We start from the raw sequence: 27,129 nt of genomic DNA, 5'->3' as shown, positions 1-27,129 counted from the left end.
AAAAATTGTATCAGCACCTTGAGTGAAATGCTCTACAAAGGTAAATGCAGTGCTTCTAAAATTTATCAAAGTGATGAGAAAATTTAGGCAACTGAGAATAAAGCTTAAAGTTTCAATATAAATCAGAGTATTTGCCTTTTGTTGAAATTGAGTAGCATTTCAATTTGTACAGAATTACTAAAACATGTACTCACAGTGGCCTATATAAGAAGCCATAAGTAATATCAAACTTGGAGATGGGTGGGTGGGTACATTATCATACAGATGGCACTATCACATATTTATATCGCTATATGTGATGCAAGAACATGAATTACAATGTTTGTGTGATTATTTCATTTTTTAAATCTGCTTCCTAGTGCTCTCACTGTGTGGATATGCATGCATACTCAGAATAGAAAGGCATCAGGAGCAGTTCAAAATGACAGATGGTTTGGCAATTTTTTTCAGTGAGTGCAAAATGAAAAAAAAACCCTATGCTGAGAAACTAAAAAAAAAAGTTAATTAACCCCAAACTGGCCTTTTAAGGACAAAATATTAAATTTTGAATTAACATAAGTTCCACCATTCTGTCTTGTGCAGTCTCAAAGAAGAATATAAAACCTTTATTTCAACTCACAAACTATGCAGAATTTTTTGTTATATCTAAACCTAGTTCTCTTTCATTTACAAGTCAATGCCTGGTATGTTCTCCCTGGAATCCCAAACAAAAGATCCTTCAATTTCCAAGAGGCTGCCATTGAAACCAGATCACAATGCTTGAAATGCCACTTAACACACGCTCAAGTTGCAGTAAACAGGTTATCATTATAGATAACAGAATTACAGAATTGGAAGGGATCTTGGAGATCTCACCCCCTGCTCAAGCAGGAAACCTTATACCAACTGAAAACTTTTCCTATATTTTATTTACACAAGGGGTAGTGGGCCATTCCAAGATTGGGAATATTTTCTCAATGGAACATCACTTCGCCCAATATAGGTGAACCCTACTGGAGTACTTTTATAATTTCTGGATGTAATTTGTCCACCCATATTTAGTCCATAACAATATTTAGTGAATACAGTGATCCCTCGAGTATCGCGAGGGTTACGTTCCAAGACCCCTCGCGATACTCGATTTTTCGCGATATAGTGGTGCGGAAGTAAAAACACCATCTGCGCATGCGTGCCCTCGCGCATGTGCAGATGGTGTTTTTTACTTCCGCACTTGGGAAGACCCCCGCCCAACAGCTGAGGACCCGCCTGCCCGCCGCTTGTCCGGCCGCCGCGCCGCTCGTGCCGCCGCTGCTGGCGCGAGCAACGCCGCTTCCCAACTGAGTGGCGCGAGCAACGGCATGGGTGGGCGAAGGGCGGGCGCGCGGACAAGGGGCGCACGAGCGGCGTGGCGGCCGGACAAATGGCGGCCGCGCCTGGCGGCAGCACGAACAACACAAACAGCGTGGCGGCCGAACAAACGCACGAGCAACGCAAGCGGCGTGGCGGCCGGACAAATGGCGGCCGCGCCTGGCGGCAGCACGAACAACACGAACAGCATGGCGGCCGAACAAACGCACGAGCAACGCAAGCGGCGTGGCGGCCGGACGAATGGCGGCCGCGCCTGCCGGCAGCACGAGCAACACGAACGGCGTGGCGGCCGAACAAACTCACGAGCAACGCAAGCGGCGTGGCGGCCGGACAAACGGATTCTCCTCCGACCTGCCCTCACCTTAGCTTCCAGCTGATGCTTCGATCCTTGGAAGAGGCCAGAGCGCCTTTCTGCACCACACTCTGCGCTCGGGTTCCTTTCCGGAAGATGGAAGTTTCTCTCTTTCCATCCTTTCTAGCAATACAATACTCGATGGTTAAAACCATTTTAACCATCGAGTATTTTATTGCTAGAAAGGATGGAAAGAGAGAAACTTCCATCCTTCCATCCTTTCTAGCAATACAATACTCGATGGTTAAAACCATTTTAACCATCGAGTATTGTATTGCTAGAAAGGATGGAAAGAGAGAAACTTCCATCTTCTGGAAAGGAACCCGAGCGCAGAGTGTGGTGCAGAAAGGCGCTCTGGCCTCTTCCAAGGATCGAAGCATCAGCTGGAAGCTAAGGTGAGGGCAGGTCGGAGGAGAATCCGTTTGTCCGGCCGCCACGCCGCTTGCGTTGCTCGTGCGTTTGTTCGGCCGCCACGCCGTTCGTGTTGCTCGTGCTGCCGGCAGGCGCGGCCGCCATTCGTCCGGCCGCCACGCCGCTTGCGTTGCTCGTGCGTTTGTTCGGCCGCCACGCCGTTCGTGTTGCTCGTGCTGCCGGCAGGCGCGGCCGCCATTCGTCCGGCCGCCACGCCGCTTGCGTTGCTCGTGCGTTTGTTCGGCCGCCACGCCGTTCGTGTTGCTCGTGCTGCCGGCAGGCGCGGCCGCCATTCGTCCGGCCGCCACGCCGCTTGCGTTGCTCGTGCGTTTGTTCGGCCGCCACGCCGTTCGTGTTGCTCGTGCTGCCGGCAGGCGCGGCCGCCATTCGTCCGGCCGCCACGCCGCTTGCGTTGCTCGTGCGTTTGTTCGGCCGCCACGCCGTTCGTGTTGCTCGTGCTGCCGGCAGGCGCGGCCGCCATTCGTCCGGCCGCCACGCCGCTTGCGTTGCTCGTGCGTTTGTTCGGCCGCCATGCCGTTTGTGTTGCTCGTGCTGCCGCCAGGAGCGGCCGCCGTTTGTCCGGCCGCCACACCGCTCGTGTGCCAATGTCCGCGCGCCCGCCTTTCGCCCGCCCACGCCGTTGCTCGCGCCACTCAGCTGGGAAGCAACGCTGGGGTTTCCCCGCCGCCCACGCAAAGGGGAAACCCCGGCAAGAGGGGGAAGACCCAGGGAAGCCACCCAGCAGCTGATCTGGCCAGGGGGAAGCAAACTCCACCATCTACGCATGCGTGGCCATAGAAAAAAAAATGGCGCACATGCGCAGATGGTGTTGTTTACTTCCGGGTTGAAAACTCGCGATATAGCGTTTCGCAATAATCGAGATCGCGAAACTCGAGGGATCACTGTATTCAAGAGTATCTATGACTTCTTTGAGTTAAACCATAAGGAGCAATAGATTGAATGCCATCAGTATATTATTTATGCAAACAATCTTCAATTTGTGATCGATCATTTAACAGCTGTTTAGGACTCCCGCCCCCTCAGGAGTTATTTACAATCTCGTCCCAAAGTTATGGCCACTGCAGTTCCCTCAAATTCATTCAGTTTTATAACCAAATGTAGGATCACTGCAGCACTTCCCACCTCTCTTTCTACCCTCATGGATTCCTTAAAAACATTTCCCTCCCTCATTAGTTCTCCCCTGGCATTAGGCCTCATTCATTCCCCACTAGGCCTCACACCCTTCTCCTCACTTACCTGTTGAAAAGATACTAAGTTTTCCATAGCACTGGAATGGGTTGCTTTGGCACAATTCCAGAATCATGCTGCATGGGCAAGGGACAAATAGCCCTTTTTTGCTGTGTTAAGGTGGCTTGCATAGTGCTACAGAGGGTTTTCACAGCTTTCAGAAGCTTATTGCAAAATGGACAAAAAAAGTTGATGCTAATGCTTTTTTTTTTTTTTTTTACTGCAACAGAAGGAGGCGGAAGTCAATGTTTCTTCTTTTCTTTTCCTTAGTTTCTCTTCACTTTTTTCTTCCTATTCCGGCCCTTTCCACTCTGTACTTTTGTATTTTATCTTATAACTTAATAAAAATGTTAAACTTTGGAAGTTTGCCGCAGCATTGTGCAACCTTGTTAAGGCAAAGGAGCAGTTTGTGTGCAGCCACTATTTTGGTCCTGCCTACAAGCAGGTGGGGCAAAATGGCAGTTGCTCCCAGGTTGGACAACCATGGGCAAACTTTTCCATTTTGCTGCTTTAACTCTGTTATGCAAGCCTGCAGACGTTTTCTGTAGTGCTCAGAACCTTTCTGCGCAACAGTACAATCTCATTAAGGTAGCAAGATAGATTAGTTTGTCCCAGAGCTGCATGGGGTAATTCTGGAAGTAGGGGTGCAATTTGGCAAAGTGGAAGCATTACTGCTGGTTCTGAATTTGCCCCGAGCCGCTGAGGGACAAAGCTGGCTGTTACTTTGCTAACTCAATCAGCGCAGCCTTTTAAAGTCCAGAGATTTCTGAAAAATTATGGAGGCTGCATTAGCAAAGTAGAATAGGATTGATTTCTCCCTCAGCTTTACAACATTATTCTGGAAGCAACTAACATTTTTCCAACGATCAAACTGCATTCTGGTAGCGGTAAATATGGCTGCCGCTTCTGGAATTGTGCGACACGTACCCATGTTGAAGCGAGCCACTCTAGCACTCTGGAAGGCCTTGGAGCTTTTCAAAAGGAAAGCCAGAAGGGGAGTATTTGGCCTGGTGGAAATGAGGCCCAAGGCATCCACTGGGAGTGGGAAAAGACCTATGGGGACACTGGTGGGAGGAAAGCATAGGACGGGATGTTTTGAGGGGGAAGCCTAGGAATGACTGGTGCAAGCGGGTCGGGCCTGGACCAGGTCTCCAAAGGCCTAACCTGCCCCGAGATATTTTGGCGGGACCCAGGAGAAGAGCCTTCTCTGTGGTGGCCCCGACCCTCTGGAACCAGCTCCCCCCCGGAGATTAGAACTGGCCCCACCCTCCTTGCCTTTCGTAAAGTTCTTAAGACCCATCTCTGCCATCAGGCATGGGGGAACTGAGACATCTCCCCCGGACCTATACAGTTTATACATGGTATGTTTGTGTGTATGTTTGCTTTTAATAATGGGGTTTTTAGCGTTTTTTAAATTATTAGATTTGTTCTTACATTGTTCTTGTTATTGTTGTGAGCCGCCCCTAGTCTATGGAGAGGGACGGCATACAAATCTAATAAATCATAATCATAATCATAATAATAACAATAATAATAATTATTATTATTATAATTATAATATCTATAAGAATTAGATAATTAGATATCTATAATATCTAAATAATAATAATAATAATAATAATAATAATAATAATAATAGATTTGTATGCCGCTCCTCTCCGAGGACTCGAAGCGGCTCACAACAACAAATGAGTCACTGGAGAGCACACGGGTGGGGGTATCATTAAGTGAGACATTTCACTTAATGACGTAATGGGCAGGCTCTATTACAATCATATCTTGAGAATTAAAATAATGACCCAAAGTGGCACAGTGGGTAGAGTGCAGTACTGCAGGCCACTAAATCTGACTGCTAGATCTGCAGGTCAGCAGTTCAAATCTCATCACCGGCTCAAGGTTGACTCAGCCTTCCATCCTTCCGAGGTGGGTAAAATGAGGACCCAGATTGTGGAGGCAATAGGCTGGCTCTGTTCAAAAGTGCTATTGCTAACATGTTGTAAGCCACCCTGAGTCTAAGGAGAAGGGTGGCATTAAAAAATCAGATAAATTAAATAAATTAAATAAATTAAATTACCTGTATGCTACCCCAAAACACTAGATCACCTCATGTAGATGTTGACAATCCCTGGAGATAAAATGAATCCCTGGGGGCCAAGGATGCTATATAATTCAACCTGGATTATACAACACTATCTACATACAGTAGCCCCCATAATAGCATCTTCTGAATATAGCCCAATTAATTCCATTATAAAATTGCACCTGAAGCCCCCCCAAATACTATTATTGATAGTTCTGAATTTTATTAAAGAGGTCCAGGAAAATTAACAAACTACTCTTTCACGAAACCCCAAAGTCCTCCCCCCAAAAAATATGATAGCCACCAAATCCCCGATTTAAATAATTTTAAATATTTTTCAGTTATATCGGAAACTATGAAACTATCACTTTTTTGATTATCTTTTCTAAAAATAGCTAAAACTGGCCTATAATTGTTAGCTGTACCGTATCAAGCAAGCAATTTTTAAGCAAAATTTTCTTGCCTCCTAGAGAGGTCAAAGAAAAAGTTAACCCCCAATTTTTCCACATAACTTGCCATATCCTTGAGGTCAATAGGCTGAGAAGAATCAAAGCATTTGAAGTTACATTTCTATATTCTGCCCTAACATTTAGGTCCACATTAAGGGAAATATAATTAATTTTGCCTACATAGATTGTTCTATCTATTATTATCAAATATTTTGATGGATGGATGTTTCAAATATAACACATTAAAACTATACCGCATTATTCTATGTTGATGGAACTGAAGTATTAAAGTTGCTAAACAGTTTAAAACTATTTAGCAACTGCATTATAGAATAACTGTGAAAGTGTTGAAAAGGTAACTTGCAAACTTTAGTATTAATAAACTCCACAAGCCTGTAAAGGCAACCTGAATTAAGATATTAAGCACAATCACAATTTAACTTAGTGACAGCTTCACTTAATGAATGAGTTGCCAGTCCCAATTATAGTCATTAAACAAAGTCTACTTATCATCACTTTCATTGTCCCTACTGCGGCACAATAAGAGTTTGAGACTCTCCAAAACAAGAAGTTATTTGAGCTAGAGGGTCATGAATTAAGATTTGGCCAGCATGCCTGTTTATGAAATGATAAGGTGAAAGTAAACATTGATCTCAACATTCACTTTGTTAGATGTACCATCCTGAGGGTCTGAAATAAATATAAATTAATATTCCCTGCGAAGATGCCTGTTTGGATGTCATTGCAGGACATTTTTTTAAGAAAAGAAATTTTGATGAGGCTAAACTGGCAAACTTATGATCAAATAATACTTTTTAATTATGGTGAACCTACCCTCAAATCCAAAGAGGAGCTGAAATTAAAAGGATTTGTCTGCCACTGGCTTACATATTTACAATTGAAAGCAAGATTTAAATTAGATTTTTTAAAATGGTACGGATTTGATTGTGTATAAAACAAATTGGAAACTCTATAGATAGTCCTTGACCAACAACAGTTCATTTAATGACTGTTCAAAGTTAAAACAGAATTAAAGTGGTTTATGGTTTATGACCATTTTCACACTTATGATGGTTGCAGAATCCCCATGGCCACATGATCAAAATTCAGATGTTTGGAAACTAACTCACATTTATGAAGATTGCAATATTCTGGGTTCATGTGACTTTCTGACAAGCAAAGTCAATGGGGAAGCCAGACTGATTTAACAAATTGTGTTACTAACTTAACATCTGCAGTGATGCACTTAACAACTGCAGCAAGAACGGTCGTAAAATGTGGCAAAGCTCAATTAACAAATGTTTTACTTGACAACATAAATGTTGGGTTCAACTGCAGTTGCAGTTGCAAGTTGAGACTTTTTGTGTTATATGGTATTGATGAACAGATTATTGCTCAATAATATGTTATTGATGAACATAATTATTGAAATTTGAATTTGAATTTATTAGATTTGTATGCCACCCCTCTCCGAAGACTCGGGGCGGCTCACAACAAGACAGTAATACAATACAATTCAAATCTAACATTAAAATTTAAACTAAATTAAAATACATGAATTTGGAGAATGAATATGTATGATTCAATGGGAAAGAATGACGGGAAACATATAAAGAAAGGATTTAAAATTTATATTAAGTTATAATTTTAAAGAAAAATTTAGTGTTGGTATGTAACACTAAATAAATTGTCAAAGGTACTTCATATGTATGTTGTAAATGTAAAGAGGAAACTTTTTAGCATTTTTTATATACTTGTACTAAAGCAAAGTAATATTGGAATATGGTTCATATCTAGATCATTAAAGTGAATATAAAAGTAAAACCAGAGACTTGTTTTAGGCTTAATGGACAAAGATCTTGAAAAAAGATTTGAACTTTGATTTTATATATGCTGACAACAGCAAGAATGTTCTATGCACAAAAGTGGAATGATACTTTAATTCCCACAATGGATGGTTGGCTGCAAGAGGTTAGCAGAAATTACTAAATTGACTGCTTTAATTAATTAAAGGAAAGGATGCAACCAATTTTCTTTCTACAGTATTTGGAAATTGCTTCTGGATTTTGTGCTTGAGGTAGAAAAAGAAAATGAAACTTTGATTTGGTGTTTGCTGATTAGAAGGTTTGTTGTTATAGAAATAGTATATATTATTTTACAAAAGGAAAAAGTTGAGGCTCTATATTCTTACATTGTACTGCACTAAAAAGACACTCTACACTTTTGTATCTTACACTTTTTTCTCTTCTCTTTTCCTTTCCTTCCTTTCCCATTATTTTTATTTGTACCCTATATTTTGATAAACGAATAAAACCTTGTAAATCAGTCTTCTCCTCTCCTTCTAAGCTCCTTTATATTCCACAGAGCAGCCAGAGAAAGACAGCATGACACACAAATATTATGGGAAATTCCTTAAGCACATTAACAAAATTATCTGGTTCTATTAAAAACCATTTTAACCAGTACCTACCATTAGTATTCTTATACCAACAATCTAAAATTGATCTAGGAATTTGGGTAACCATGACAACAGTCACCACAGGGATCTACCATGACAACAGTCACCCATGGATCTAGTGTGTGTGTGTGTGTATACATACATACATATATATATATATTATATATAGATGTATATATATATATATATATATATATATGTGTGTTTTCATAGATTTTCACAGGTACAGGTATGACGGTCTTGGTATATTCGGGAAGAAACCCGAATACTGTATACCAAGACCGTCATATGTGTGTGTGTGTATATATATAAAATGTAACCCTTCCCTGGTACAGAGCTGAAGGGATTGGATACTGTAGCCTAGAGGATAATTCTCTGCCTTACAAGGCAAAGGTTGCAGGTTCAAGTCCCAGTGGGTATGGCTAGCTGATGAGGCCAAAATAAGGCCGAAATAGATCTATCCTAGTCTCCCTTAATTTTCAAATTCAGCTTAAACATGTGACATATATATATATATATATATATTTATATATATGTGTGTGTGTGTGTTTATATATATATATATTTTCGTAGATTTTCACGGGTATATGTATGTAGATTGTTCTGAGTTCCGGTTTTGCCCCGTGTAATATTTTGAATGTCTATGCGACGTTTCAGTGAAATCACATTCACCATCATCAGGCTGAAGTTGTAAGCTTCGTGCTGCTGTAAATATAGTTTAAACGAAGCAGTGGAAGTGATGGGCCGGTGCCTGGAGGATGTTAGGGCCTGGATGAGTGTCAACAAGCTCAAACTCAACCCAGACAAGACGGAGTGGCTGTGGATCTTACCTCCCAAGGACAACTCCATCTGTCCATCCATTACCCTGGGGGGAGAATCACTGGCCCCCTCAGAGAAGGTTCGCAACTTGGGCATCCTCCTCGATCCACAGCTGACATTAGAGAAACATCTTTCAGCTGTGGCGAGGGGGACGTTTGCCCAGGTTCGCCTTGTGCACCAGTTGCGACCCTACTTGGACCGGGAGTCACTGCTCACAGTCACTCATGCCCTCATCACCTCGAGGCTTGACTACTGTAACGCTCTCTACATGGGGCTATCTTTGAAAAATGTTCGGAAACTTCAGATCGTGCAGAATGCAGCTGCAAGAGCAATCATGGGCTTTCCCAAATATGCCCATGTTACACCAACACTCCGCAGTCTGCATTGGTTGCCGATCAGTTTCCGGTCACAATTCAAAGTGTTGGTTATGACCTATAAAGCCCTTCATGGCACCGGACCAGATTACCTCAGGGACCGCCTTCTGCTGCATGAATCCCAGCGACCAGTTAGGTCCCACAGAGTGGATCTTTTCCGGGTCCCGTCAACTAAGCAATGTCGCCTGGCGGGACCCAGGGGAAGAGCCTTCTCTGTGGCGGCCCCAGCCCTCTGGAACCAACTCCCCCCAGAGATTAGAACTGCCCCCACCCTCCTTGCCTTTCGTAAACAACTTAAAACCCACCTCTGCTGCCAGGCATGGGGGAATTGAGATCCTCTTTCCCCCTAGGCCTTTACAATTCTATGCATGGTATGTATGTATGTATGTTTGGTTTTTATATTAATTGATTTTTAATCATCAATACCAAATTACTATTGTACACTGTTTTATTGTCGCTGTTAGCCGCCCCGAGTCTCTGGAGATGGGCGGCATACAAATCCAATAAATAAATAAATAAATAAATAAATAAATAAATAAATAAATAAATAAATAAATAAATAAATATTTACAGCAGCACGAAGCTTACAACTTCAGCCTGCTGATGGTGAATGTGATTTCACCGAAACGTCGCATAGACACTCAAAACATTACACGGGGCAAAACCCGAACTCAGAACAATTTATATATATATATACATACACACACACACACACACACACACACACACACATACATACAGTGATCCCTCATTTTATGTGGGGGATGCATTACAAGACCACGCACGAAAAATGAAAAACCGCGAAATAGAGATGCTATATTTACAACATAAATATAACATAAAAAACGTAAAAAGCATCCCTCCCCCTGATGTTGTTCACCCCTCTGCTGCCTGACCCTTACCCAGCGCTTCTTTTTAACCTGTGCCTTAAACCAGGAGAGAAGGGAAGGAGATGTGTGTGTGTGTGGGAAAGGCTTTGGGTGGCTAGTGGCAGTGCTCCATCCAGCTCCGTCCTCGCAGTTCCTGCGCCGGGCTCTCCTCCTCTGGAGTGATGACGGATCTTCCACCACCACCGTGTAAACGATATTGCCGGGCTCAGGCAGCGGGGTGATGGAAGAGGAGGAGGCGGTGGAGGCGAGAGGCTTGCTGTCAAGCCCGGCAAAGCCGCCCGCCCGAGGAAGTACCGCGTTTGAAAAGCTACGGCTTGGGTGCGGGAGGAGGGTGGCTTGGGGTTCCTCTCTCTCTCTCCTTCCTCCCCCCGCCGCTGTCGCCTCTCCTTCTGTGGGTTGCTTCCCCCTAGCAACCCACAGAAAAACCCGTGATGTACAAAAAAACGCAGCGTATTTTTTAAATTAATATTTTTTGAAAACCCGTGGTATAGCTTTTCTGCAAAAGTCGGACCTGCAAAAGTCAAGGGACTACTGTATGTATGTATGTATGTATGTATGTATGTATGTATGTATGTACATATACCTATATACATATACATGTGTTTGTGTGTGTGTGTAAAGAATTGTCCTAAAAATGCGAGTTCCAGGTACATTTATTAACAAAGAGACAACAGCCATCACGATCACTGGAATGTTCTGATGATCGTAATGACTGTTGCCTCTTCATTTATAAATATAGCTGGAACTCGCATTTCTTGCATTATATATATACATACACATACACTGCTCAAAAAAATAAAGGGAACACTTAAACAATATAACTCCAAGTAAATCAAACTTCTGTGAAATCAAAGTGTCCACTTAGGAAGCAACACCGATTGGCAATCAATTTCACATGCTGTTGTGCACATTCAGCTTTGTACAGAACAAAGTATTCAATGAGAATATTTCATTCATTCAGATCTAGGATGTGTTATTTGAGTGTTCCCTTTTTTTGAGCAGTATATATATATATGTGTGTGTGTGTGTGTGTATGTGTATGTATGTATACATATTATATATATATATCCTTGAACTAATACCATGGCTCTCAGAGTGGGCTCTCATCTTTATGGTGAACTTGCCCAGTCAGGATCAACTGAGGACAAGAAATCCTGACTGCTCCTGACAGGGCAAGATCACCATAAAGACTATGTTAGCTTTCTCAAAGAGAGAGAGAGAGAGACATTACAAAGCATCTCTGCACCCAGATGGTATCTTTTCTGGACACCCAAAAATAGCATCATCCATCCAAAATTGGCAGACTGTCAGATGTCACATCTGTTCAGAAACATGAATTCTGTACAGATTAGAGTAAATCCACCTTCCATATTTTCATTCCTAATTTACCTATACCATGGAGTAACCTGGAGACAACAGCTACAAAAGATAAACTTTATCCCTTCCCCATTATCTCACTCAGACAGGTCTTCATGGTACATGCCACATTCATGCTTCATTCGGAAACAAATCCAGGATACAAGTTGCTTTTCCAGTAGTTGACCTGGGAACAAAGAATAGTGTTTTTAAGTTGGAGGCCTAACCCTAATATCATTTTGACTTTTTTTCAAGTTGCAGATTAAATAAATAATGGAGACCAGCCTTGGTGAGGTTTTAGAAATCAAAAACTCGCTTGAATGATATTTAATACTCCCAAATTAGAAACAAACATGTTCAAGCTCACTTCCTCTGTATTCCCTCTGTTTGTCTGTTAATAAGATTGCAATCTATTTATGAATATGTACCTTATGAAATCCAGAGAGCAACCAAAATCTAAGTAAATACACATATCATCAATTGAAAATCTTTAGATATGTATGTATTTAGGCATATACAGTATATGTTTGGGTATGTGTGTGTATATACAGATATAAATCTCACACACCCACACAGATACACCCCCCCACTCACACCTCTATATTAGGGTGTAATATTGAAATGAAAAAGAATTAACACATAACTTGCCATATTGTAACATGCATTCAACATTTGAATAAAAAGCCCCATAGCAAGGAAAGATTGAAGGCAAACAAATCCTGGCAGAAGAGGAACATGGTTTCAAAATCTAAGGGACTGATTTGGACAAAACACAACAGCACTTTTTTATATGGCTGTTGATAAAAATAGAATCACCAACATGATTGCCAACATCTGATGATGGATATGGCCCAAGAAGAAGATAGCAATCCCTAAAGACATTCATAAATCCTACATTTGAAGCAACAGTTCCTACAGCAAAGGCAAAACTCCATGAATACAATTTGATTTTATTGTATCATTAATTTCTTAACAAATTCAACACTGATAATAGATATTATTTCAATAGCACTATTGTTTGGTTCAGGTGGACTACAATTCCTTCCTTAAAGTTTACTCCTATTATATGCATCTTATTGCCCGCAATAATTACTATGGGATTAATGAGAAAACTACATTATATGACCATAATATTTGCATAATACTCAGAAGTATGTTTCTTCTATATATCTGATGCATATAGATGTATGTGTATGTAGACTGCTTCTTTTGAAATTGTAAACAAATGCCAGATTTTTAAAAAAAATAAAAACTACATACCACATAAGGGACAAATCAATACTAGGAAATGTTAGACAGTGTCTTATTAATATCTTGCATTATAAATAAATAATTTATATTAAACTAAAGGTTTATAAGACTAGGTAAAGGCATGAACAAATTCTCATTTCATTTTCAGTTGATCACAGCCAGTACAGTTATTTCTATTAGAAAACAGTTTATAATCAGCTTTTAAATATGTATATAGTGTTATCATTTTTAATATACGTGGGAAAGTGATAATATTTTCTTTTGGATTTTTCAAATCTGGTTTCTTTTCTGCACAAACAAATCTCTAAATGAAAAAATGTCTTTGTACAGGGAAAAGCAAACATATTTGCTACCTGTTCATATTCAACAAGTGACTCCAAGGTATAAAAGCAGCAAAACCGTAGTCCCCTATTTGTTGAAATGTATCATTATCATCAAAATAAAACCAGTTCAGATATTATACTGCCTAATTATCAACTCATTATTCATCAACAGAACAACTGCATGGACTGAGAGGACCCTCGTTTTCCTTTCTCTAGCTGGAACTACTTATGATTCAGTATTCACTTCTAAAGGAGAAAACAAAACCAGAACCAGTTAGCATGAATGAATCAATGAAAGAAAGCAAAATTAAAACAAGTTATTTCAAATTATGCATTGGGTCTCTACTCCATAATCATCAGTATAAAGTTGCTAAAGCTCATTCATTCAAAATGCATTCCAAAAGCTCTATTTGTCATATATGCGCATATATATCACAAAACTATCTATTAAAAGATTATGTAAAAATCATAAAACTATCTCCACAGATCATTTTAGTTATTGTGGATGTCACTTATACTTTTTCTTCAGTTATGTCACAATTAAAAGTCATAGCATTCTAGTAAAAAAAAAAGTTATATTTCCTCTCCGAGATTCAATTTTTAAATATAGGTGTAGAACAGGTAAAAGTGATTTCCTGAACCAAATGTGGAATCAGAAATATGATTATGGGTTTTAGAAAACATTTTCCTTATCCTGAACAAATATTAAAAACAACACTGCAAGATACAGATCTAACAGAGTTCAGTGGAAAGGTGTAGAATTTTGTCAGTGCTGGAGAATAGCACAAGTCAGTAGAGGTTATTACTGTATTGTTAATAAAACACATAAGTAGACAATTCCCCAAACAACCAAAAAAAAAAGCTTTCCATTAATTTACATTAAACTTGAAGTTGCCTTTTAAAAAACAGAAGCTAGTTCAGTTACTGGTAATTGGTATCACTTTTCTTATTTTCTATGCCTCAACTGCAAGGGATTAATTATGGTTTACCATACTAATGATAGATGGATTATATAAGTAGTGCCTGGTCTACAACTTCTATTTAGCGGAAGAGTTATTGAGAAATAAAATCTCAGTCAAGCAGCCCTTTCATTTCCTAATAATAATATTTTCAGACATAAATAGCTTGGGGCTGGAGAACTAATAATCTAATCCATTACACTTTTGAAGGGGGGATGGGAGGGAAAGATTTGAAATGCTAAGCCTTAAATATAAACAATGACAGTTGCCTGTAATAATTTTCTATCTAGGACTTGCCCAGCCCAGATATTACACTGAAAGCAACTCTGTTAAGAACCAGCTTACAAAATCATAACACCTTTTGGCACTTTTCACAAGGGAAACCAAGGACAAAACACTAGAAAGTGTTTTAAAACCCCCTTCCTAAACTTAACTCTTAAAAAGTGTACATTACATTTCTCAAGAAGATATTCACAACAAATCATCTCCACGGGATTCCCCAATACAGTACACTAAAACAAACACACACAATTCATAATCAAAGCTCAAAGCTTTACACGTGGAAGAGAAAATGTTCATACACCATATGCTTTCACACGCCGCATCCACAGAGACACCTCACAATATCCTTGCATGCCAAATCCAAAAGACACTCTGGTTGCAATTCTCATTTAAAAAGAGTCACTTTTTTAATGATAAACGGCTTAAAGATACTTAATGTTTCTAATGTGCCCTTAATAGGGGATCCTGGCATTCGGGGGTTGAATGGCTTTCTAACCCAAGAAGAAGAAGAAATACACACCTTTTCCAATGTGCGAGCCATGGACTTAAAGCATCCCCCGGCAGCAGAGCCGGGATGGGTGGGTGGGTGGGAGAGCCCCGAGAAGCTTTTTTCGGGAATAGGCTCTCGTGGAAAAAAAAAGAAGAAGAAAGGGAAGGGAATATATGTGTACTGTACACACGCAGAGGCACCGGAGGGAAAAATAGAACAGTGTCATTCAAGGGCTTCGCGAGAGAGAGAGAGAAGGGGGGGAGGACCCCGAGGAAGACTGCACCGCCCCCTCTCTCCCTCCTATCAGATCAATGGGACAAAGAGAAAAGGGGGGGGGGGAGAGAGGCAGAGAAAGGAAAAGTCTGGGGGCTGCCTTTTCTAAAAGGGTTTCCCAGAGAGGGCGGGCGAAGGGGCTGGAAGCAGCCAGCGCTCCCTCCCTTTAACAACAAGGGGGAGGTCCCGCTGTGGCATCCCAAGCCAAACCCCCCCTCCCGCCGCCGCTTCTTCCAACGGAGTAAACGGGGAGAGGGGGGGAAAGTAGAGCCGATCTCTCGCCCCGGGGCCTCCGCGTCCTGTCAAGAAGACCACACGAACCCATCCAAAAGCAGGAAGGGAAAGGGGACCTTTTCAAAGCCGCGTCCGCTTGAAACTTTTTTCCCCCCCTCTTTCTTTTTTCCCGCCCCTTTCCTCCCACCTCCCCCCCTCCCCAAACCCGGTCTTTCTCCCTCCCGGCCTCATTCGAGAAGCAACAACACACGCCGCTCCAAGCACATTCCCGGGACGGGAAGGCAGCAGGAAGCAAAGGCAGTCCCCGCAGGGATGGGGCGGCCATTAACGCCGCTCCAATCCCGAGCCCTTTTCCACCCCCCCCCCCCCGCGCGCGGCGGCTGTGGCCGAACCCGCCCCTGGCCGTGGCGGCTTCCCCTCGTAAACACCGCGGTGGCGCTCGACTCAGCCTTCGCCCGTCGCCCCGCAGCTGGGGTCGGGGTCAGCACACCCCTCGCCCGTCCGCCCAGCCGGTCCCCGGGAGGGGCGGGATGTCTTACCTGGCTGCATTTCTCGGGGACTTCGGGTGCCGAGGAGTCCTTTTTCCCCCAGAGTGGCCCCACTGTCCAACGGCTCGCCATTATTTCAGACTCCGGTTGCAGTGGAAGAAGGGTGGGGGGAAAATAATAAATCTGCTGGAGTCAACATGGGGTGTGTGTGTGTGTAAATGTTTGTCGCGCGGCAAAAATAAGCTCCCGAGGGAGGAAGTGGGGCGGTAGGCAAAGGCAAAACACGGCTGTCCACATGCACCATGGAAAAGGGGTGCAGCCACTCCCACCTGGGGAGAAAAGAAAAAGAAGATTGCGCTCAAACTGAGGGGTTGGGGGGAAAGTCCAGTCTCTGCCTTTTGGGGGGAAAAGAGCAAAAATAAATATATTTTTTTTTAAAAAAGAGCGCTGTCCAGCACGCAAATTCTAAGCAAAGCCTCGCCTTCACAATGGGGTCCAGGAGGGATTCTTGTCCAAAAATACCCTGCGAGAAACAAAAAGAAAAAAGGGGGAGCGCAGGGAAAAAAGAGAGATCCTGCTGGACTTTCTCAACCGGCCGCTCCGGCGAAGAGGAAAATAAAAGGAAGGGGGGATGTGTCAGTGGCCCGGGCAAAATCCGCCGCTGCCGTCGCCGCCTGCTCCCGCTGCCGCCCGTCCCTTGTTAGGCTAATTGCATTGGCTCGTCATCTTCCTCTTCCTCCTCCTTTTGCAAAGCCCGAGGAGAGGGCGGAGAGGAGTAGAGGCGCTTGCCGCTGCCTCCTTCGGGCGCGCACGCATACACCCGTGTCTGAAAGCATTGAGAAAAGCGGGGGGAGGAGGAGAAGGAGGACACCCATATATACAAGTTGTCCAAGGACAGGGAAATAAATCAAGATTCCCGCCCCTTCCCCGTGACCGACATTTCCTTCTCAAGCGACGGAGGAGCGCAAGGTCCGGTCCAGGTTGGCTAGGGGACCGGATGCTCCTTTGGAGAAGCTCAGGAATTTGAAAAACTTTTCTGCCCGATCCTGCCAGGCATGTGACACGGAAGTCTTGCCTGCTCGCATACGCTTTTTGGCACGCAGTTTGAACCGGCCCAGGCCGATTGCAACCTGAAGCGGGGAGGGGAGGGGGAAGCCACCGATCAGGGAAAGCTTCGCTCGTCTCTTAAGTCTAATAAGGGGTCCAAATTGCCCTCCACAGATAGGCTATGCAGCGCGTAGCGCTGAGTCTTGCCGCCAAATGAAGATTGCTTTCCCGTGGGTAGTTTACGGCTGGTTGGCTTCGAAGTTCGAATTCCCTTCCGGGGGGGGGGGGTGTAGTGTAAATTCCTCCTTTCTTTCCAGCTGTGAAACACCTTGGCAAAACTGCCCAGCACCTCGCCTTCCTACATTTTCCAAACGGAAGTCACCTCTCCCTGCCTCAGAGTCCTACCTCTGTTTTTAAATTCTTTAAACGTGCTTGCCTCACAGCGAGCAAGCCTAAGGCGGCCAGGAAAGAGCATTGTTTTTAACGCGGAGGAGAAAAAAAAAGACAGGATCAAAACTTTTAAATAAAAAAACAAATAAACTACCGGTTTTATTTTCCTTTTTAAAAAAAAAAAAGTAAACAAAACATTTACATTGCCCTGCTGCCCCAGGCAATTTGCAGGAGTGCCAGCTGCACCCAGGTCTGTTGGAGCTGTCAGCCTCAAGATAGGTGCTTTATGTGCTGCTGAAAGTGGGAGGTGGGTAGACAATATTAAAATACATATTTTAAAATAAAAACCTATTTTCAACATAAAGCAATAATTTCTCTTTTGGGAGGGGGAAGACAGAAAACTGCAAGGTAAATTATATACCCATCTATTTGCTGGACTCTGCACGCATCTTCAGCCAATCTGTTTGACAGAATGAGACAAACCAGGTGTATTTGTTTGTTTGAGTTGGAAGGGACCTTGTAGGTCATCTAGTCCAACCCCCTGCTTGAGCAGGAGACCCTATAGCACCCCAGTCAGATGACAGTCCAATCTCTTTTTGAAAGTGTAGAGTGTTAGGCATTCACAACTTCCGCTGGCAAGCTGTTCCCCTGGTTGATCGCTCTCACCATCAGGAAGTTCTTCCTTATTTCCAGGTTGAATCTCTCCTTCAGCTTCCATCCTTTGGAAGGATGGTCAGCTTCCATCTGTTGTTCCTTGTCTGGCCTTCTGGTGCTTTGGAAAATAGTGTGACCCCCTCCTCTCTGTGGCAGCCCCTCAAATATTTCAAGACTGCTATCATGGTTATTTTCTGCAAACATTTCATCACTCAACTAAGTAACGTCTTCAGTGCTAGATTAGCACTGATGTCCTAGCATTGCTGATGTTACCCAGTTGGGCAAAGAAATATCAGCAAGAAAAAACCTAAGTTTAGAGAGCACCAAGGGCCACACAGTTCAAGTCTGAGTTACAACTATTCTCTTCTAGAGGTACTAGAGGTACCTAGGTATTTACGTAACACCACCTCCTCCCAATTATTTTTTTGAGTTCCCATGTCCCTAAACTAAGAAAAGAGCTGAACTGGATGGCTCCTCAAGCCAAAGTTGATAAAAAGTGTTAAAAACAAACCTCTGTGGAAACAATGCCTGATTCAGTATTTTATTTTCCACCTTCCTCTAACACAGTGTTTCCCAACCTTGACAACTTGAAGATATCTGGACTTCAACTCCCAGAATTCCCCAGCAAGCATTTGCTGGCTGGGGAATTCTGGGAGTTGAAGTCCAGATCTCTTCAAGTTGCCAAGGTTGGGAAACACTGCTCTAACATATATTCAAAAGCAGTCTGATTATTAGTGAGTGATAATTGACCACCTAAACATACTGTATTTAAGTCTGCCTCTATCTAGACTTAATAAAAGATAACTTTTCAAATACAGTGATACCTCGTCTTATAAACCCCTCGTCATACAAACTTTTCGAGATACAAACTCGGGATTTAAGATTTTTTTTGCCTCTTCTTCCAAACTATTTTCACCTTACAAACTCAAGCCGCTGCCACTGGGATGCCCCACCTCCGGACTTTTGTTGCCAGAGAAGTGCCCGTTTTTGCGCTGCTGGGATTTCCCTGAGGCTCCCCTCCATGGGAAACCCCACCGTGGGACTTCCGTGTGTTTGCAATGCTGCAGGGGAATCCCAGCAGTGCAAAAACGGGCACTTCGCTGGCAACAGAAGTTTGGAGTTGGGGTTTCCCAGTGAGGGGAGCCTCAGCGAAATTGCAGCATCACAAAAACACAGAAGTCCGGAGGTAGGGTTTCGAGGACTTCCATGTTTTTGCGATGTTGCAATTTCACTGAGGCTCCCCTTGCTGGAAACCCCACCTCCGGACTTCCCTTGCCAGCGGAGCACCCATTTTTGCGCTGCTGGGATTCCCCTGCAGCATCACAAAAACACGGAAGTCCGGAGGTGGGGTTTCCCATGGAGGGGAGCTTCAGGGGAATCCCAGCAGTGCAAAAAGGGCGCTTCAGCTGGCAAAATGGGTGAGTTTTGGGCTTGCACGCATTAATTGCTTTTCCATTGATTCCTATGGGAAACATTGTTTAGTCTTACAAACTTTTCACCTTACAAACCTCATCCCGGAACCAATTAAGTTTGTAAGACAAGGTATCACTATATTTTAACAATGTAAAGGAGTGGAAGATAGAGAGATGCTTTACATCTCACTATCCCCAGACTTGAAATACTGGGATTAGACAATTTACCACTACGTCGCCTCTGATCTGATCCAAATGTAGTTCAAAATGTCCTTCCTGTTAATGACTACTTCACCTTCACCCACAGCAATACACGAGCAGGTAATAGATTCAAACTAAATGTAAACTGCTCTAAATACGACTGCAGAAAATACGACTTCAGCAATAGAGTGATCAATGCCCAGAATGCACTACCTGACTCTGTGGTTTCTTCCCCAAATCCCAAAAAAGTTAACCTTAGACTGTCTGCAGTCGAACTCTCCCTGTTTCTAAGAGGTCTGTAAGGGGCGTGCATAAGCGCATTACTGTGCCTACCGTCTCTGTCGTACTGTTTTATTGTCCTCTTTTATCATTACTTTTTACTTATGTTTATACAAACTACTACCCTGTTTCCCAGACAATAAGTCACCCCCGAAAGTAAGACATAGGAGAGATTTCGTAGAATTGCCTATTATAAGGCATCCCCCGAAAGTAAGACATAGGAGAAGTTTCGTTTTGAAGCATTCCGGAACAGAACATATATAATATATATTTGAAAAAAGTATAGTAATGTTTTACATAGAAATAATGGTACGGCAGTAGTAAGAAATTCTTGATAGGATTCACAGCTTGTCTGGTTATGCTGGTTTGTGATGACATCTACTATACAGTATATCAGGGGTCCTCAAACTTGGCAACTTTAAGACTTGTGGACTTCAACTCCCAGAATTCTCCAGCCAGCAAGGCTGGCTGGAGAATTCTGGGAGTTGAAGTCCACAAGTCTTAAAGTTGCCAAGTTTGAGGACCCCTGCAGTATATAATATATGTTCCGGGTTTTTTGTTCAGCAAAAAATGTGAATTCTTCTTCATTGAAAAAAAAAAAGACATCCCCTGAAAATAAGACATAGCACATCTTTGGGAGCAAAAATTAATATAAGACGCTGTCTTATTTTCAAGGAAACAGGGTAATATCATATACATGTTTGACAAATAAAATAAATATTAGATTCACCCCATAACTTAATGACTATAGTGCATTTGCTTGCAAACTTTTGCTGAAACCTCAGATTAGAAATGCTGGTTTTCACGTGTACTACATTTCATACCAGCCGTTTGTGTGTGTGTGTGTGTGTCCCTGAATTTCAAGAACTTTATCTTTTCAAAGACGGAAAAGATTTGCATTTAAATACAGACAAAGTGACAAATATCAGCACAACATTTTATTGACTAGAATCCACAAATGTCTGGAGCACATGAGATGGAAGATCACATAGTACAGCAATGAAATGTAAATGTAGTTCAGTAATTATTTTAATAAATATGGAGAAATTGTTCTAAACCTGTGGTGGCAAACCTATGGCACATGTGTCACAAGTGGCATGCAGGACACCCTGCATTTTCTTTCAACATCTTACAGTGCAAATTGGGTGCTCTCGGGTGGAGCTACATTTTCGCTACCCCACTGCATTCCCTCCTGTCCGGGCAGTAGCCCACCCCTGTTCCTACCGTCCAGCTGGTCTTCGGATCTCTGCTATTCAGGGGCAGGGCACAGCTGACATATAGCTGTCCTGGGAAACCAGTCCAATCTAATGGTTATAGTATCTAGCTAAAACATCAGTAGACTGTGAGTTCTAGTTTCATCTAATGTATGAAAGCTGGGTCGGTCACTCTCTTTCAGTCTAACCCACCTCACAGGGTTGTGTGAAAATATAAGGAAAAGGAGTACAGTGTTCCCTCGATTTTCGCAGGGGATGCATTCCGAAACTGCCTGCGAAAGTCGAATTTCCGTGAAGTAGAGAAGTAAATACACTATTTTTGGCTATAAACAGTATCACAAGCCTTCCCTTAACACTTTAAACCCCCAAAGTGCAGTTTCCCATTCCCTTAGCAACCATTTAGATCATTACTCACCATGTTTATTTATTAAAGTTTATAAAAAAATATATTTATTAAAGTCAGATGAAAGTTTGGCGATGACATATGACGTCATCGGGCGGGAAAAACTGCGGTACGTATAGGGAAAAACCTGAAAATTATTTTTTAATTAATATTTTTGAAAAACCATGGTATAAACTTTTCGCGAAGTTCGAAACCGCGAAAATCGAGGGAACACTGTATTATGTTCACTACCCTGAGTTACTTATAAAGTAATAAAGACAAGATAAAATCCAAAATAATAAATAAAATCAATAAAGAAATACAGTAATTGCGCTCCTATTTTCCCCGGAATAGGTGAGAGAGAGTGACTTGTTCAGTGAGTAACTGAGGATATATTTGCCACTATCACCGCATATATTCAAAAGCACACTGGATATTAATTGCTGATATTTAGTCATCTAAACGTAGTTTATTATTTATTTATTTATTGGACTTATATGCCGCCCCGCTCCTTGGACTCGGGGCGGCTTACAACATTTCGATAAAACAGGTACAATATATAAAACATTTCTAAGCCAATTAATAGAATAGTTAATTTAAAAATGATCTTAAAACGAATAATTAAAATCGAACAATCACATGCATACTATCACATCCAACCCATTTACTGGGCCGAGGCTGGGGTCTAGTGACCCCAAGCCGGATGACATAAGTGTGTTGAATAAATTATACCTGTAATAGTGGGACCATCAACATTTGTTAGTATTTTCTGTTCAAAATATGTTAAGACTGGAATTTCATCTTCAAGATCTTCTGTTGAAAAATTGCAGCATTCTATTTAGCAGATAAATGACCAAAGGTATGTAATTCATGTATTATTTTCAAAATAGACTGACATTTTTGCCAAAAATAGAAGAACATTGGTGGTCACAATAGTGCATATTTTATTGAAAAATGCGCAGGGCATAAATATGGTAACAGTTGCCAAGATAAATTACGGAGAAGGTTTGCATCTGGACTTGCTGAAGTGTCTCTCCACAATATTTCTATAGCTTGGTAGCCTTTTAGTTTTGACGAGCTGGCTTAATTTAAGAGCTAGAATCAGTATTATTGTCAGCATTCAAAAGCTACATTCCTACACTCTGCTGCCCTTCTGTAATTTGCTATTCTCAAATAGTGCATTTTTGGACAAAAACGTGATTTACTAATTTCTTGCCTGAGAAGAAAATAATACTTAGATATGGGTATTTCCATATGATCAACGTTTGTACTATGTAGTTCGTCACAAATCAATCCAAACTGCACAGACAATCATCTTCACTTCTACTTTTCTGTAACTGTAGAAAGAAAGTCTGGAGTTAATTCTGAAGTTGTAGAAAACATTGAAAATGACTGAATTTTAATCAATTACTATCAATATGCTTGTTTTGCAAGCATTTAAAATTTAATTTAATTGTCATACATTGTACTTGTTGCATTTTAGGTTCATAATTTCTTGTCTTCTATACTTTTATATTTTTTTTATTTTTTATTTTTTTTATTTTGTCCAATACACAATGAGGGTTTTAGTGGGTATATATCTATATACACATAGTAAAATACATGATGAAGGTTATAGAGGAGATATTCATAGTAAAATATATCTAAGAAATAATAGAAAAGAAGGTATAGTAATAGAACATATAAATGAAAGAATAGAAGAAGAAATATAGGAATAGAAGAAAGGTATAGGAGATATAGGAGAGCAATAGGACCGGGGACGGAAGGCACTAGTGCACTTGTACTCATATATACATAGTAAAACTTCTAAAATATGAGTGTGTGAATTCTAGTTCTAAAAAGATATATTATAATGAGTTAGTCTTTTATTGCAACAAGATTCCTTATGTTTCCTGAACAAGCTAACAATAGTCTTCTGGATACTGCAACCATATGCAAGAATATACAAGTAATTCCATCACATAGTGTATAATGTATTTACTTGCAGGATCACTGCTCCGTTTACTTTATGCATATTTATGCACAATCACTCCAAAATATATATTTTTCATGTGCATTCAGCTTGTTATATGTATGTTGTAGCTACTTTTCCTACTTTGTACACTACATATATTTATTTATTTATTTATTTATTATTATTTATTTATTTATTTATTTATTTATTTATTTATTTATTTGTTTGTTTGTTTGTTTGTTTATTTATTTATTTATTTATTTATCAGATTTGTATGCCGCCCCTCTCCGCAGACTCGGGGCGGCTCACAGCAATAACAATACAATGTAAAATAAATCTAATATTTAAGTTAATTTAAAAAACCCCAATTTAGAAACCAATCATACATACTAGCATACCATGCATAAATTTTATAAGGCTAGGGGGAGGGAAAAAATGTCAATTCCCCCATGCCTGATGACAGAGGTGGGTTTTAAGGAGCTTACGAAAGGCTAGGATGGTGGGGGCAACTCTGATATCTGGGGGGAGTTGGTTCCAAAGGGTCGGGGCCGCCACAGAGAAGGCTCTTCCCCTGGGTCCTGCCAAACGACATTGTTTAGTACTTTTCCTAATACCTACATTTTTCGAACCCAGATTTGATGTGCCTGTGTGCTTCAGGTCATCTCTGCACTCAGTAGTATAAAATTGCTAAATTCATATAAATTTCATTTATAATTCTCAGTGATGACTAATAGATTTTAAAAAGTGGAACAGTAGCTCATTATGTTGGGTGGGGACACAATAACCCAGTGTTTTCCTGTCTTGGCAACTTTCAGGCATATGGACTTTAACTCCCAGAATTCTTAATAATTGAATATCATATGAAGGGGCAAAAAATACCTGGAAGTAATCTTTCTTTTTTACGCTCACCTCTTAAAAAGGGAGATAGTTGTTTTGGAGATACAGTGATCCGCCGGTTATTGCGTCCCCGACCATTGCGAACAGGCTAATTTGCGATTTTTCAACCCGGAAGTCAAAACACCATCTGCGCATGCGTGCCCTTTTTTCTATGGGCACGCATGCGTAGATGGCGCCGGGCAGATCAGCTGCTGGGCGGCTTCCCTAGGTCTTCCCCCTCTTGGCGGGCATCAGCGAGGAGTTTCCCCACCGCCCACGCAAACTCCTTGCTGCTGCCGCTTCGCTCGGGCCGCTTCCCAGCTGAGTACTTCAGCTGGGAAGCGGCCCGAGCGAACGGCTTGTCCGCAGCCTGCCTGCCCGCGCGCCCGCGGCTCGCCTGCCCTTCTCCCGCCCACGCCGTTCGCTCGGGCCGCTTCCCAGCTGAGTACTCAGCTGGGAAGCGGCCCGAGCGAACGGCTTGTCCGCAGCCTGCCCACGCCGTTCGCTCCCCCTCTTGCTGGTGGGAGGGCGAGAAGCCCTCCCCAGCACCCGCTCGCCCGCCCTTCGCCGCTCGACCGCCCTTCGCCCTGCCACCCGCCGTTCGCTCGCTGCTCGCCCGGCCACCCGGGTTCGGGGGGGTGCTGGCAAGCCGCCCATGCCGCCGGCGACGTTTTAAAACAGCCGCGCGGCTTTCCAATGAGTCCCGAAGACAAACGCGGAAGTTTGACGTTTGTCTTCGGGACTCATTGGAAAGCCGCGCGGCTGTTTTAAAACGTCGCCGCCGGCATGGGCGGCTTCCTAGCAGCCCCCCAAACCCAGGTTGGGGGTCCGGGGGGGTGCTGGCAAGCCGTCCATGCCGGCGGCGATGTTTTAAAACAGGAACCCCAATCTTCGGCTCCTCGCTAGCGCTGCGGGAGTAAAAACACCATCTGTGCATGCGCAGATGGTGTTTTTACTTCCGCAGCGCTACTTCGCGAAAACCCGCTCGTTGCGGGGGGTCCTGGAACGGAACCCCCGCAATGATCGGGGGATCACTGTATTCCTATCTGCTTTTGCATATGACATAAGTCAAGATCCGAAAGGAAGAGGAGTGGCATAACAATTATCATCTAATAATCCTTTACAACTTTCCAGAATGCTTCTCCATAGGCTGCCAGATAGGAAATCAGTTCATTAAGTTGAGTTCTAAGTTGAGTTGAAGTTATTGGATTGTATCTAATCAGCCGGGGTGGCGCAGCAGGTAGAGTACTGTACTGCAGGCCACTGAAGCTGACTAGATCTGTAGGTCAGCGGTTCAAATCTCATCACCGGCTCAAGGTTGACTCAGCCTTCCATCCTTCCGAGGTGGGTAAAATGAGGACCCGGATTGTGGGGGCAATATGCTGGCTCTGTTAAAAAGTGCTATTGCTAACATGTTGTAAGCCGCCCTGAGTCTAAGGAGAAGGGCGGCATAAAAATCAATCAATCAATCAATCAATCAATCAATCAATCAAACAAACAAACAAACAAACAAACAAACAAACAAATAGTCCAACTTACCTGCTACACAGCAATCTCCATGTCTGAGTTCCTTGATTCCATGTCGGATTTGGTGATAGAATCCCTGAGACTTGTACTCTTGAGACACTTCAATTTGCCTTCTCTAGGACTGAGGTCTGAGGTGGCTCAGGAGTTCATGGTCACTATGATGACCATGGACCTATCTCAGATCATCCAGCATCCAAGAAGGGACAGAGGCTTCATGCCTGATTTGATGTTCCTGTTGAACCAGTTTGCTCTATGATCTGAAATTGTGGGAACAATCCGTGTCTAACTTGTTATATCATGCCATGATTATCATGGGATTCTTGTCCACTTCAGGGTGGCTGGACCCATTAGACCAGGGATGGTGAACCTATGGCACAGGTGGCACATGGAGCCATATCTGCTGGCACACAAGCCATTGTCCTAGCTCAGCTCCAACATGCATGTGTGTACCATCCAGCTGATTTTTGGCTCTGGGAAGATGTTTCTGGCTTCCAAAGAGACTTGGGGGGATGGGAAAGGGCATTTTTCCCTTTCTACTGGGTCCACCAGAAGTTGGGAAACAAGCCGTTTCCAGCCTCCAGAAGGTCTTTGGGTGGGGGGAGCTGTTTTTGCTTCTCCCCAGGCATTGAATTATGGGTGTGGGCACTCGCGCATGTGTGATAGTGCATGCCCACGCTCTTTCGGCACCCGAGGAAAAAAAGGTTCGCCATCACTGCATTAGACTGTCCACTTTTCAGTATCTGATAGTTCAGGATGGATTTCAGAAAGAGTTGAAGGTTGTTTTGACTAGTTTGTTGACTGTCCATCTAAAACATTGGTCATTGCTTGGAATAGGGAGGCAGCCAAGGGTTTAAATCAGATCATGCTCCTGGGACCTCTCCCTTCTCATGGAGCTCATTCTAGGGCCATCCTAATTGTATTATGGGCCTTGGGCAAAACAGTGTACTGGGGCCTCTACGACAATTACTCACAGGAATAAAAAAGTAAATGGTCGATAAAATTAAACATATATTTATTTTATTGGCACCTCCAAAAAAATCGGTGTTGAAACATTAAAAACATGCTGTGCAGCAACAACTAATCAACATCATAAACATTTGAACAATACA

At 42.5% G+C, this 27,129-nt stretch overlaps 1 protein-coding gene across 1 annotated transcript in view; it reads right to left on the bottom strand.

Annotated features, from left to right (window-relative positions):
* ARHGAP21 (Rho GTPase activating protein 21) overlaps positions 1-17,064 on the bottom strand; it is a 100,085-nt gene extending 83,021 nt beyond the window's left edge. Inside the window, 1 exon segment of the mRNA XM_070729248.1 lies at positions 16,136-17,064. Within this exon segment, the coding sequence (XP_070585349.1) occupies positions 16,136-16,216 (81 nt within the window). The 5' untranslated portion in view covers positions 16,217-17,064.
* Positions 17,065-27,129: the final 10,065 nt, after the last annotated feature.

Source organism: Erythrolamprus reginae, chromosome Z (genome assembly GCF_031021105.1).
Source record: "Erythrolamprus reginae isolate rEryReg1 chromosome Z, rEryReg1.hap1, whole genome shotgun sequence".
Classification (NCBI taxonomy): Eukaryota; Metazoa; Chordata; class Lepidosauria; order Squamata; family Dipsadidae; genus Erythrolamprus; species Erythrolamprus reginae.
The sequence above is the reverse complement of the archived record's forward strand: the minus strand, read 5'-3'. Positions and strand labels throughout refer to the sequence as shown.